Below are 13767 nucleotides of genomic sequence, written 5' to 3'. Positions count from 1 at the left end.
GCACACTACTGACATTACAATAATCTTTAAAATCATTGAGTTTTTATCAATTTATGAAATAGCTGTTTATTCGAATATATAATATCCCAAAATTGTATTGACTTTGTGCTGTTGTAAAACTCGAATGTCGTAAGTCATATTAATTTTTTTATCAATAGTAACACAATGTACACACCTGTGCCTATATATTTATAATTAATACAACATTATACATATTCTCTTTTAGAAAAGCAGAGAAGAAAAGAAAGGTCAATTTCTTTTATTTTTTGTCCAAAAAATATTGTTTTACTAGAAAATCACATCATAAAATGACAGCATAAAAACACAATCTGTCCTGATGTTAGCAATTATAAAATTCAAGGCTGGAGCAGGAGAGGATCAACTCAATCGACAAGCAACTAACAAATTGTCCAGCTGACCGAAGAGACATGATTGACAGTTAGCAGAACAGAAAACAGAGTGGTTAGGATACAATACACTGAAAACACTACTGAATTCTGTTGTTATAAATCCTTTATTAATATAAGTATATCAAATGCAAATTAGACAACACAGAGCATGTTGAAATGCATGCATGTGCATAATACATTTTGAATATGTTCCAGCTCACAGTGGTTAAGATTTCATGAATCTATTCCTGAGGGGTTTGGGCAAGCAAGATTGTCTTGTTCAACCTTGCAGACAAGAAGTTCTCAAGATAGGCTGCACAACCCTTCTAGGTAAATGTAAAGTGTCACAACATTGAGACAAATGGGATCAAATAATATAAATAAATCTTTTTGTGTGTGTGGTTTTAAGGAACGCATGCCGCATAGCTCCAAAACATAGTTGGAACCACATTTCCACAGTGAGTAATGCATGGGCAATGGTGCCATCTTATTGCACTGGTATTTACAATATTTGAAAGCAAATTTCAAATTTCATATTGAACAACATATTCCAATTTACATATCTCTTCCACAAGAAAACACAAATATAGATCACTATGTATTTGAACTAAACTAAATTAAAGTGTGTCTATGTCTCATTTATGCAGACCATTATTTTAATTTGACAAGTACATTTGTTTACAGTTGTTGAAAAGAATAATTCCTGTCAATAGTACTTAGAATACAAAATATATATTTGGTCTTTATCAGTCTCTGAGTGACCAATTTTTCCACCACCAGGTGGTGATGCAATATTTGCTTTATTATCTGAGTGAACAGGGTGGAAATAAAATAGATGCTGGCCTTGTGTATGTGTGTGCTTCTTTCAGTGGATGGGTGTTGAGTCTACAGCTGCAGAAGATGGTCATCTCTCAGCTCCTGCTCTGCTGGTTTTGCCTTACTGGCCAGAGACCAGCTGGGGATCAATCGCCTTTGGACCCTCAGATCCCCACCTGCAAGCAGAAAACAAGGAGGAGATCAGACTATGTGGTGCAGAAAAAGGGGGGACCTTGACACGAAGAGGGAAGTGGAAAATTAAAATTACCTGTCTGTAGGTCCATGTCTTTCTCTCCAGAGCCTGTCTCACTTTCTGCAGTCCCAAAGGCCTGGTCCATGATAACACCTCCAAATGCAGAGCCCTCGTAACCACCAGAACCTTCTTCAGGCAGAAAATCTCCAGGTGACTCCCCCTGTTCACTGGTCATTGGTGTTTCCTCCTCTTCCATCTTTCCCTCTTCTTCCTCATCTTCTTCCTCTCTCTGTGGACTTTCATCCTCCACAGGCTCTGCCTCTCTGGAAACAGAATGAGAGTCAGATATTGAGAAATGTTTGTCAATGACATTTTCACTGCATAACACACAACAACGAAGTGATGCCATTTCTCAAACTTAACACTAGACACTGCTTTGTTTTGGATTTCAGCTTTAAAGATCAAACCAGACATAAAAAAAGCAATTTGTCTGTGATGCGGCTCTTCCACAGAATGTTGACTGCTACTATTATACTACCACTACTACTACTACTACTACTACTACTGCTACTACTACTACTACTACTACTACTACTACTACTACTACTACTACTACTGCTACTGCTACTGCTACTGCTACCACTAATAAACTCTTAAATTTACACCTTTACCTTCATTTAAAATGCAAATTATATGCAAACATTTTTTTAATTAAAAATTTTAACATCAAGCTGCAAGATGCCTCCTGCTTCATGGTAGAGTCCATTCTCAGTGTATGTGTGCTGGAGGTATAAGGTTTCCACATTGCACTTGTGTAAGTTAGTAAGTTCCTCTGTGTCTTAAGCTCATTTAAGGTAAGCACAGAGAAATTTTCACCCTTAAGCAAATCATATCACTCTGCACATTTCCAGTAACAATGAGCAAAACACATGAGTGGGTCAAGGTGGACTTAAAGGGTAGAGGGATGGGTGTTGCTTTGTTTATGTTTTTCCAGGCTAATGATACTATTCATGTTGAAACTGTTGTTCCAAAACTGGTCAGAGGCATATTCACTGTTTTGAGCTTTTGGTTTTTTACTTTAAAACAATGAACAGGAGCAGGTAGAGGTGTAACGAAAAAATGATTAGGACACACGTAACTGTCCTCCTACATGAGTCTTTTCACTTCTTTTTCGACATCTGTCCGACACTCCTATTCGCAATGCGTTGTACCTTTAACATGTTTATTGGTTCAGTAGGTTTTATTCTAACATAGCTCAGCTTAACTTCAACAAACAGAAGGCCTTTAAACAGTTTTTAGGATGAAAAGTCAATAATTGTCAACTCCTCTGAAACAGCCCCATGACCTGCAACTAGTTTTAAAACAAAAGGCAATAAAAGAAAAGGAAGCCAAGTGGATCCCTTGGTTTTTTAAAATAATCAGCACTTACAGAAACAGCATTAACTTAACCCTGAGTCTTTAATAATATTTTGCTTCGTAGACAGAGTTTGTTTTAAGGGTTGTTGAAATTAGAGTCAACATAAGAAATCACAGTTTAATTACTCGGTTACTGTGTCTCCTTTACATGTAATCTGGTACCTACTTCTCAAACTTGTGTGGCGTATACCTAGTCACAAAACAATAGACCAGAAGCAGCAACCCACCAGGCGTCACAGCCCACTTCCTCTTAACACTTCCCTCTCGCTTCCTGTTCAAGACGAGCTGCAAAAGTGAGGGCTGCTGGTGAGGCCCTGGTGTTTTTAAGCAAGCTCAAAGTGGTGATGGAGGCCAGATAAGACTCAAATACTAACAACACAGACATTCTATAAGAATACTCTTCATTTTCAAAGCTATCCACTTTCATTCACTCTGTCTCCAATAATCTTGACTTGTCACCTTCTGTAAGCGACATTTTCCTTTGTGCGTGTCTGCTAGGCAATCCCTGTCAATTTACAGCATTATCTATTCAAGCTTTACAACCATGTCAGCTAATTTTCAGTTGGACTTTTCACCGTCTTTTTGATCAGACCAAATAATGTAATACGATCGAGTGGCTTGGTGAAGTAGCAGTCAGTATACATGTATGTACTTTGGCTCATTGATATCAAAACAAATATCTCTGTCATTTCTGTCATCCACCGTTTCTGTGTTGCTGTTACTGTTTCTTGTTGCACATATCTAATACAGAAAATACACTTTAGATGTGATGTGTGATCCGATGTTTTCTGTGGAAATCTCATTATTCAACAATGGTTTTTAAACAGTTAACTCAGTTGTAATTTAATTGGAGTTTATATAACACTACAGCTCATTAAACAAACGCAAAACCCTGTGTGATTTCAACAACATCGAGGGGGAACTGACTCTGGGTAAAATATGATTTGAGGTATTCATTTCTGAAAGCTTTCCTTTTTTCAAAAAATATTTTCAAACACCATTAACTGATAGCATCAACATCAGTTAAGAGGAACCTTAAAAGAGGAAACTGAGGGCTAAGACCAAGACTGTGATACAGACTTTCTCAGCAGTCACACACATTAAAACATTATGTGCTACACACACACACACACACACACACACACACACACACACATGCACACACACACAGAGAGCGTTCCTTACTGGCTCATTAATTCCAGAAGTTCACTGTTTTGAAGTTTAACTAAATGGAACAATCTGGACCAAGAGTCTAAATAAACAGGAGGATCTGAATTCCTCTTTGGTTCGGAGTATTAATAATACATCTCCTTCAAATCTCATACTTCTTCCAAAAGAAGACTTAGATGGGCTTTTTTTTTTTTTTTTTTTACAATAATCGAAACTGTGAAGAATTTGGTCAGAGGGAAACAAAAACTGATTAACTTTTCACACCAAGGCTATAAGGGGTTGTGAGGTGTGTATATGTCCTCTTAAGATAAAGAGTACAACTTTGAGCGGGTCATGCTTTGCATACCTTCCACCACATATTATAGGTCAAAAGAAAAAAAAAATGGTCAACTTTAACAACAGGGGAGCACAGGCTGCCGCTTTGACGTACAATTTTTTACAGACAAATGAGCTGTTGTTGTCATAATAAGCTTAAATGCTTGGAAGTGGTAAAAATGAATTGAAGCTTTACTACAAGGCAGAAACATGAATGTGCATGTCTTTAAACAAAATTGTAATGGAAAATTATTTATCACTTATGACACAGTTGCAGCTGGCCCTGAAGGATATGAGCTCTGCTAAATGCCATCTATTATTTCAAGTTCGTTAATGTGGCCCTCATAGTAAATGTAACTCTCTCCCTTTAGCAATTGCTTAAGGACCCTCCCTTCATGATTCAAGTTAAAATCTCCAACTATTAATCAAAAATCAATTAGAAGTGTGTTAATTCGCTAACTTCTCTCTACTCTATTCTATTCAAATACACAGGAGTTTAGGTTACTGAAGCATGCACTGGCAGAACTCAGATAGATATGTGACTCACCAGCAAAGAATAACAGTAACAGCAGAGTATGAGCCTGGTTATATTAAACCATTGACGCCATCCTTACAAGCACTGCTGAGCTAACAAAACCTTTTTAAGATTTTCAAATTACATTTTCAAAAGTAGTAAAACTGCATATATGCCGTATCTGCATAATATGAGGCAGAATGAGCGCAAAACATACAAGAAACATAAAAGTACATCATGCAGTGAGTGAATTTGCACCCACATCATTAACATACCATCACATCATGGTATCTGTAGACTGTCTCTGCAAGACGCCCTGAAATAAATACACTCCTTCTTTACTTGAGTTTTCAGTACACAGAGCTAAAGTATGTGTCCACAAAGCACTTGGAGCTTACCAGTCCCTTCCCTACAAACACACAGACACACACCAGCCTAGAGAGGCCAAAAGTAAGTTTTCATTGTTATTCTACTCTTTACAGCTCATTCAATTACAAAAAGTTTGTAAGTATATTTCAGTTTTCAGCATATCACACCTCTAATTTCATCATCGTTCTCATTATATGTGTTTTCATGACATGCATACAAAAATGTACCTTATCTGGATAAAGTTTAAATAATTGAATAATAATAAAATCAGGATGAACTGTACTGAAATAAAATATAAAAAATCTGGAAAATATCCTTTTGTGCTGGGAAAGTACCAACATTTCTCACAGTCATTCCAAGCTACTAAGTGAAATGAAACTGGCCACAGATCAACATCTCCTGCTTAAGTTTTATATATTTCTAATTCTGTGCTCTGGGACAATGTGAAATAGACCAAGGGCTTCTCAGGTCCTTCTTATTCCAGCTCTGACTTCCCTGCCCTCTCTCTGTTGTCCCTTCTGTCTTTCTTTATCCCTCCACGTTGTCTCCTATTTTGGCTTTTCTTGGCCACCTACCTCACACTTACACATTCTCTCTCAAACACACGACACACAAATACACTCAGAGATACACCCAAATAGAGGTTGTGTTGCTGGAGTTGTGTTAACCAAAATAAGAGATCCAAAGCAGAATCAGCATTTCTATATTTAAAGTCTGCATTTATCTGACAGTAGTATACTATATTATCACAGAGATGGTTGTTTTGTTTTTCCGGATTCAATTTAACATTCAAGTGAACTCACTGTTACCAAGACACCCTCGTCTTACTCTGAGCAACTCACAGAGAAAATAAACAATGGCACCCTAAGCTCGTACGCTCTCGTAGAGATACACACAACACATGGGTACATACAGATACTGTGCAGCTGAAGCAGGCAGTTTGCCCGGTAGGTCCGGATTCCATGCCATCTCTGGACTTTGCTGAGTCACACAGTTGGCCTGGTCACCCTTAGGGTTACATCTCACAAACTTATACACAGCAGTCCTTGGTGCTCCTGGGGAGAGAAACAGTGTCATTGATGTTACATTTTTGTCATGTTGTTTTTATGCAACAATTCACTTCAGTCAAAGTGTTATTGAGCAACATCTGGTTGCTCATCTGGATCAGTGCCACAATTAAGGTGTACTAGTTCCATGTTTGGAGAGTTTCAGGAGATTACAACATTATTCTGCAACAGGTTCAAGTAACGGTTGACTTTATGGCCTTCAGAGCTCTTTATTCTCTTCAGTAATGTGTTACAATAGGAAGCAACAGAATGAAACCTTTTTGTCAACACATCTCAGGAAGTTGATCATGGAGGTTATCTGATGCTAAAAGCACTCAGAGTTATTTTCTAGATAGATAACATTACTGCATTAGCCATCCATCACACTACATTTGTACAAGTCCTTTACCAAAATCCATATTTCCTGTTTTGTCCAGTGTCGACATCTTGGCACTGTTTAAAACTGAAAAACTGAAATAAATAAGTAAATAAATAGTAAGCCTAATATGCACTGATGATGATATTTTGACTGTGTAGGTTTGATATCATGTGCCTGCGGGCCTCTAGCTTTTGGTAGTGTGTTTGTTATTTGACACCTTAAATGAATTAAGATGTCATTTCATTTTGTGATTTCGTTTTTAATCTTCATTCTACTCAATTTGATTTGACATTATTTAGCTGCTGTTCTTATTTCGATCTTAAGAGTTGCATAGAGTGCTAATTGGCAAAATCTAGAAGAAAAGATGAACTACAACACAGCAGACTAGACTGTTGTCATGTCTTTAAAAAGAGATATTAAACTACTTTAGTCTAAACTATCACAAAGTCTTATCAGTGATCTACAGATCCAGAAAAAAACATTTACGCAAACAGGGACACTGGGGACAATGGAGGAAGGCATTGGGTTATATACACTAATTCTACAATTTAGTACTAGAAAAACACAACCACTCAAAAGTTTTAGAACACTTCCATTCTTCAGATGTTATTTAAATTTACATGGTGTTATATCTCAAAGTTTCTGAAATTAAAGCATAGAAACAAAAACAATTGGACATTTTAAAAACAATTAGTCATGTAATCTTGTTGTTGAACTAAATTTATTCTAAATTTTTGACTCATCCAGCAACTAAACACACTCGTATTGTTTTTTCCTACATTGGAAATCAAATATTCTTCAGGACGTTCTTCTCAACTCCGTCGCAGAAGTTCTGACAAATGTGTTGCACTTGTAGTTTGCTTTGCTTTCACCTTCTGTCCAGTTCATCCCAAACCAGCTCAGTGGTGTTTAAGTCTAGACTGTGCTGCTCTACCATCATGTGAATCCACCATCTGGTTCTTTTCTTCTAATGTTTTGGCTTATTGTCTTGCTGTAGAATGAACCCCCGACCAACCAGTCCGCCTTCCGTTGTTATTTCTGTTTTCCTCATCATTCTGATAGCAATATACAACACTGCAGCACAGTTGTACTTCCTGCAGCGCAGTGTTATCCTAAAAATGCATAAGAGGTTGTGGTAACAGTTCCAACACTGTCTTTGTACGGACAGAGGGTTTGCAAGTGATCAACAAAAGTTGGGGCACCTGTATGAATTGTTTTCATTAACTTTCAAGGCTTCATTTACTTCCGTTGCCAAAGGAAAGCTGCAATTTAACCAATTTCTTCATCACTGAAAAAGGCCTGATGATTTTTCAGTTTTAGGTGATCTCAAGTTTTTTATAAATATTTTTTTTTACCTTGGCCAGTTTACCACTCATCTTTGTACCGTTTAAGGCTATTCACTGGACTTCCTGGACTGCTGACATTTCAATAAAAAATCGAAAATTTGGGGTTTTCTAAAACTTTGTAATTCAGTAAAAGTACATCACAATATTGCTATATGTTATAGGGTTCCCCTTTTTAATCTCCTTCCACTACATTAAAAAGGACACTAACCTACTTGTATCATGGTGAAGAGTCCAAAAACCCCCCTTACATCTACACAGATTTCAACAAGCCACATCCAAACGTAATTTGGAAACTGAACCGCCTTTGTTCTTTCCGATTTAATATGAACTAAACCAGACAGGGGTTTCTCAAGTATTTTCCCCCTAATGAACCTGAACTTTTACTTCTCTTCGTAACATGTGATGGTAATGAACAGAACATTTGAGCTGTGTGATTTTAGATTTATTTCTAAAATCACACAGCTCTACTGCAGTAGTAACTACAGGTGGGAGGATGTTGAGCTGCCATCAGCCCAACAGCCAGGACAGAGAAACCTGACGTTAACCAATGAGACGTATGAGTTAGTCACTTTCGGGAAGACACTTTATGATGACACACAGAGTCAAATAGGTACCAGTAAAGTGGAACAACAACTCCCCGTGAAACTACTGGTCAAAGGCTCCTGATGGAGCCTATAGGAGCGCAGCTTGGCTCTGCTGTTGTGTGGATGATAGCCCACATGAGCTCTTGAGATGTGAAATAATAACCTGCCTAAATAAAGTCTAAGTAATTTATTTCTACCTGTATCTCCGCAACACGAAGCTGATTTAAATCATCATAAATTGTCGACTTACCCTTTCCATTATGTAAGGCGAGGCAGGAGATAACGAGGAGCAGAATCAGTTTCATCCTCAAAACGTGTCTCTCTTTAACGAATCAACAAGAGAATATGAAGGCAAGGCGCTCCTTTTCCGAGATGAAGCTTCTTTACGTGGTGAAGGAGAATTAAAAGTGTGAAGTGCCTCAGAGTCAAACTCCCCCTTGAAGAGCTCAGCCCTCATAGTGCGTCACGGTTTCCTCAAGCCTTCTGGTGTAGAAAGTAGCTGAACATCCTCAGTGGAAACTTACGCGTCCGCTGCCTCTAAATATCCGATATCAAGTCCGAGTTTGCGTAACTGCACAATTGCAGTGAGGAAATACCAGAAGATAGCAGCTAAGATTCAATCTGTATTTCTTATGATAGAGGAAGCGGCAAATTGTTTTAATTGCCTGCGGACTCATTTTTGAGAAAAGAAAACGACGGTGTCTTCGAGAGTTTCTGCTTGTACCTGAATTCAATTCAGTTCAATTCATTTAGTTCTTCGAGCTGTTCAGCTCAGGCTAAAAGCTATTTTTTTCGCAGGAAAAACAGCTATTATGTGTGAGTGTAGAGGAACGTGGCATGGGAGTCACTGCAGGTCCCACACCAAACAGCCGCCTCTCCTGAGATACCTGCTGTACAACACATTATTACTGAGTGACCTCACTCTATAGCGGATAGATGTTTGGCTGAGTGCGTATCAGTGCGTGTGATACAAGCCACTGGACTTAGGTGCATGCTTTTGTGTGTCTGTGGCTGTTTTTCATTGTGTATATTTGTGTCTTTTATGTTTCTCCCGATGTCCTGTCGATTTATAGCTCATGTGCTTGTGTTTGTTGGCAGTTTAATGTAATAAAGAACATTTCATCTGTACACAATTTCAGGTAGGCTCCCCAAGTTGCATTTTCTCCATTACATTGCACTTTGTTCTACACCTGTGAGCGTCTATTGACCAGCTATATTCATGTGTAACTTTGCAAACACATTTTACACGTGAAAAATATGGTCAGTTAGAATAAACTTCCCAAACATTGTATAAAGTAGTTAAATGTCTTGAAGACATTAAAATGCTCTTTGCTCCTGAAATGAGATAGTCCAATAATATATAGATGATGAATATATCACTCTAAATTGAACCATACTGCTTTTGAAACTTGAAAGTGCACATACTGTGCTATTGCAATTTTAACTTAAGTAAAAGATCTAAATACGTCCTTCCAGCACTGGTGTTTGTGTACTTCTATCTGTGCTGGTAAACACAAGTTGAGACATTTCAAGTGTGGACACCTGGTATGGTGCCTCGGGCAGCTGAAGCATATTTATAAGATTAACTACATTGATAATGACTCAGAAGTTACTCAGGATGCTCCTGGGCTGTTAGGAGCTGGAAGAGGAGGACATGAATAAAGTGTGTTGTTTTAACACATGTTGCAAGCATGTGATGTAATGTGTATGTCATTTTATGGAAGTGTTAACAATGGAGGGTTAGGGTTAAATATTAGGATAGAGTGAGAAGAAAACAGTATGTTGTTGTTGAGTTTATCACAGTTATCTGTTTCGATCAGACACTCCCTGGTGAGCAGTTACCACTCTACTGTCAATTTCCAACAGATTAAGAAAAAACATAGATACTGAGTCAGTAAACTCCGTTCCTACGCACATTCATCAGTGAGCACTAGAAAACACCTGCAAGGCTGGGCTGTGTTTTTTAGTTGGTCACGTTATTCTGGGTAGTAAATAATATTATATATTTTTATTGCATAAAACGTGGGCTGTGTCATGCAGTGGTGTGGCATATCACAGAGGGTTATAAGTTGTGGGATTGCAACAAAAATGGATAGACAACAAAACAAAAGAAGGACTTATATGTCATTTTATAATTTCAAATTGGGTAACTTTAACATCGTTTGAACCTCAGGATTTCTTTGAATTACCCCCTCAGTGGTGCCATCATTAGAAAATAAATCCACTCAGTCTCTGCACAGTGATACGTAAACAGTATATTATGATATTTTTATCTGCTTCTTCCAAACCTTCATTGATTTAAATTGCTGTATCATTTTTAAATTGAATGAAATATCCAAACCCCCTTTTTTTTCCAAACTGGACCGTAACATTTTCATTTAACACAACGTCATCTTTCTCTATTTTCTCACAATGTTTTGAGAGTATATGTGAAAACTAGATAAAATGTTAAACAAAGTCCTGCTGGTTTCATTGGTCTTTGTGTTGATGCATGAAAGTCCATGAAAACTTGAATTTGTCATCGTTGATGTGTGTTTCATTAGTTCAGTCTGTTAGAAGTGATGACAGGAACTCAGCTGATAACATCTGTGGTTTTGTGATTGTGAGAATCGCCAGTTTAATCTCACAGTATAACATCTCAGTGAACCTTGCAACGTTTATCAAAGGTTATGGTGATAGTACACTCAAAGGTGATACTACACTCAAAGGCCGTAGTATCACTACAGCCTGGGTAGTGATACACAGCCCAGCTTTTCTTTATGATACACAAGCCAAACAAACACTTTTGGATAGAAGCACTGAATGAAAGCTGGATTCTTCATATCTTACTGTAATGCTCTTTTAGATTTGATTTCTTTCCATGGTTGTGTGGAACCAGAAAGAGCTGCAGACACACAAACAACCACATCACAAAAGTGCATATAACCAACTGTGGTTTATGATGTTTAGGTGGCATTTTCTGTGTGTGTGTGTGTGTGTGTGTGTGTGTGTGTGTGTGTGTGTGTGTGTGTGTGTGTGTGTGTGTACATGTTACTGTCAGCACTCTGTCAAATATTTGTTGAGTTTTGTTCTTGCTCTGTGGACTGAATACTGCATTCCTCCCTTTCACTGTTGCTGTGTTATTCCAACTCCTCTTCTTCTTCTTCTATGTCTCTGTGTGTCTTTAATGCCTATTTCTTGTCTACGTCAGACAAGAGGAGAAGTAGACGACCCAGAGAGAGAGACAGAGGACTATTTATTTCAGCTGACACATCAGTACGATGCTGTGAAGGAAGTGGTAACATCAGTTGCTATCATTTTCCTGCAGGAAATGACACACTAGCCTGCCCAACCTCGCCTCAATACACATACACATACACACGCACCCACACACACTAACACACACAGACACACACATACTGTAAGTGACATATTTATGAGGCACACATACCCACTTACATACACCGTTTCGCACATAGCAGCTGACACTCCTCTTGTCTCCTCCACGGTACTCAATAATCAAGCAATTGATAAGGCTACTATGTCTACACAATCACTGATATCTGATATATTATGTATGATATAAACATGTTTACCTGCAGCGGCAAGTATGTTACTGCATCTATAAAAAGTCAGCTATTACAGCCAGTTTGGTTTCCATTCCCACGCCTGTCACATTATGTGGGATTCAAGTCTATTGTCTGAGCAACCAGAGTTTATGGCAGTAGAGACAGCACTATTTTCACACTCTCAGAAACACAGTAGACACACACACACAGTCGTTAACATATATGCAAACACAATAGGATCATTTCACCAGTTTGGGCAATGTGACGCTAAAGGACTTTTTTGGGCTCCATAGAGACAGTTTAGCATTGACTGATAACCACAATCAGCTAATTTCATCAGTTTTTCTTTATCGAAGTAAATGTAAGACTTGATGTATTTGGGCCACTGGATAAGACTGTTCAACTCACAAAATGTCACTGTGCCACATTTTGTCATAATCAGTAAACTGCAAACTTGCATTCCACTTTCCTGTGTAGTCATGTGCTGTCTGTTCCCAGAACTGTGAATCAGAATGTAATTGCTTGACAATACTTTGTGGGTGTATTTGCAGCTGAATGAAACATTACAGGCCGTAGGAAAAGAAAAATATCTGCAAATGATAATAATATCATAATAATATTTTTTATTTTTCTAGTAATGTGAATTGTGAAAAAATCCAATGGTGGATGATTACAGTGTAAATATAGCATTTATATCATCTATTCATCTCTTTGAAGTCAAGATCTCTTTTGCAATAGAGACCCCAGTACAGCAGAAAAAATAAGCAGAAAGAAAATATAACAAACAGCCCGTCACACACAAGCACGATAAAAAACAGAAAACGAACAAGTTCATCAGTGACATCTCATCCACTGGTATAAGACATTCAAGTCTTAAAATCTTTTGAAGTTATTTTTAAAACTTAATTTCAAGTCTGTCTTGCTTCACATATTACTTCATAAGTTTCACAATGGGAACTGTAAGCAAGCACATCTTTGATTATTACTGGTATTTGATCAAAATCAAACATTTGACGGAATACAAAATGTTACATTGTTAGGCTTAGATACACAGATATGAATATGAATGTATTCCTAAAACTACTGTGAATCTGTATGTGTATTCTATAAGCTGTCTAAGCCCAGTTCTCATTCACAGCCAATTAGTTTGTAGAGTCCCTGTGTTGAGCAGGTATGTCCATACATGTTTTAACAAGCATCAGAAATATTACCGGGAGCATAAATTAAGGCAGGAATTGCAGATTTCTTTTCATTGAAATAGTTTCCCCTTGCATGAAGAGACCACAAATAGTTTTTTTTATATATGTGTGTGTATGTGTGTGTGTGTGTGTGTTTGTGGTAATTATTAAATTGATGTGAGTCTAGAAGAACCCACAGTAATGAATGCTTAATTAGACAAAACAGCTTAGATATTTATTAGTTCCACTAATAAACAGATATACAGATGACAAATGAAAGGACAGATCAACAACCTGTGACCCCTGTGTGGAAACATAATTTTTTCTCATTTTTTTCCCCTTTTATTTCTCGTCTGTCCGTATGTCCATACACATATTTTTTACAGGATGACATGATCTTTGTAGCCTTAGGTGAAATTGGAATGGCTGTAATGGTGATCAATTGTGTGTCCATAATGTAACCAGCCTTGCATCTACCCAGTAGCTCTGACACACTGCTGTCTA

The 13767-nt window shown here is 37.7% G+C and overlaps 1 protein-coding gene across 1 annotated transcript; it reads right to left on the bottom strand.

The window, feature by feature from the left end:
• Positions 1-495: 495 nt before the first annotated feature.
• srgn (serglycin) lies at positions 496-8948 on the bottom strand. The gene is made up of 4 exons (XM_087170773.1): positions 8788-8948; positions 6096-6237; positions 1474-1721; positions 496-1381 (listed from the first exon to the last, which is right to left on the bottom strand). Exons 1-4 carry the CDS (start codon positions 8840-8842, stop codon positions 1275-1277), a joined length of 552 nt encoding a protein of 183 aa, XP_087026899.1. The 5' UTR covers positions 8843-8948; the 3' UTR covers positions 496-1274.
• Positions 8949-13767: the final 4819 nt, after the last annotated feature.

The sequence above is a fragment of the Seriola lalandi genome, unplaced genomic scaffold (genome assembly GCF_002814215.2).
Source record: "Seriola lalandi dorsalis isolate HSWRI2012SDOR001 ecotype SW California unplaced genomic scaffold, Sedor1 jcf7180002054959, whole genome shotgun sequence".
Classification (NCBI taxonomy): domain Eukaryota; kingdom Metazoa; phylum Chordata; class Actinopteri; order Carangiformes; family Carangidae; genus Seriola; species Seriola lalandi.
The sequence above is the reverse complement of the archived record's forward strand: the minus strand, read 5'-3'. Positions and strand labels throughout refer to the sequence as shown.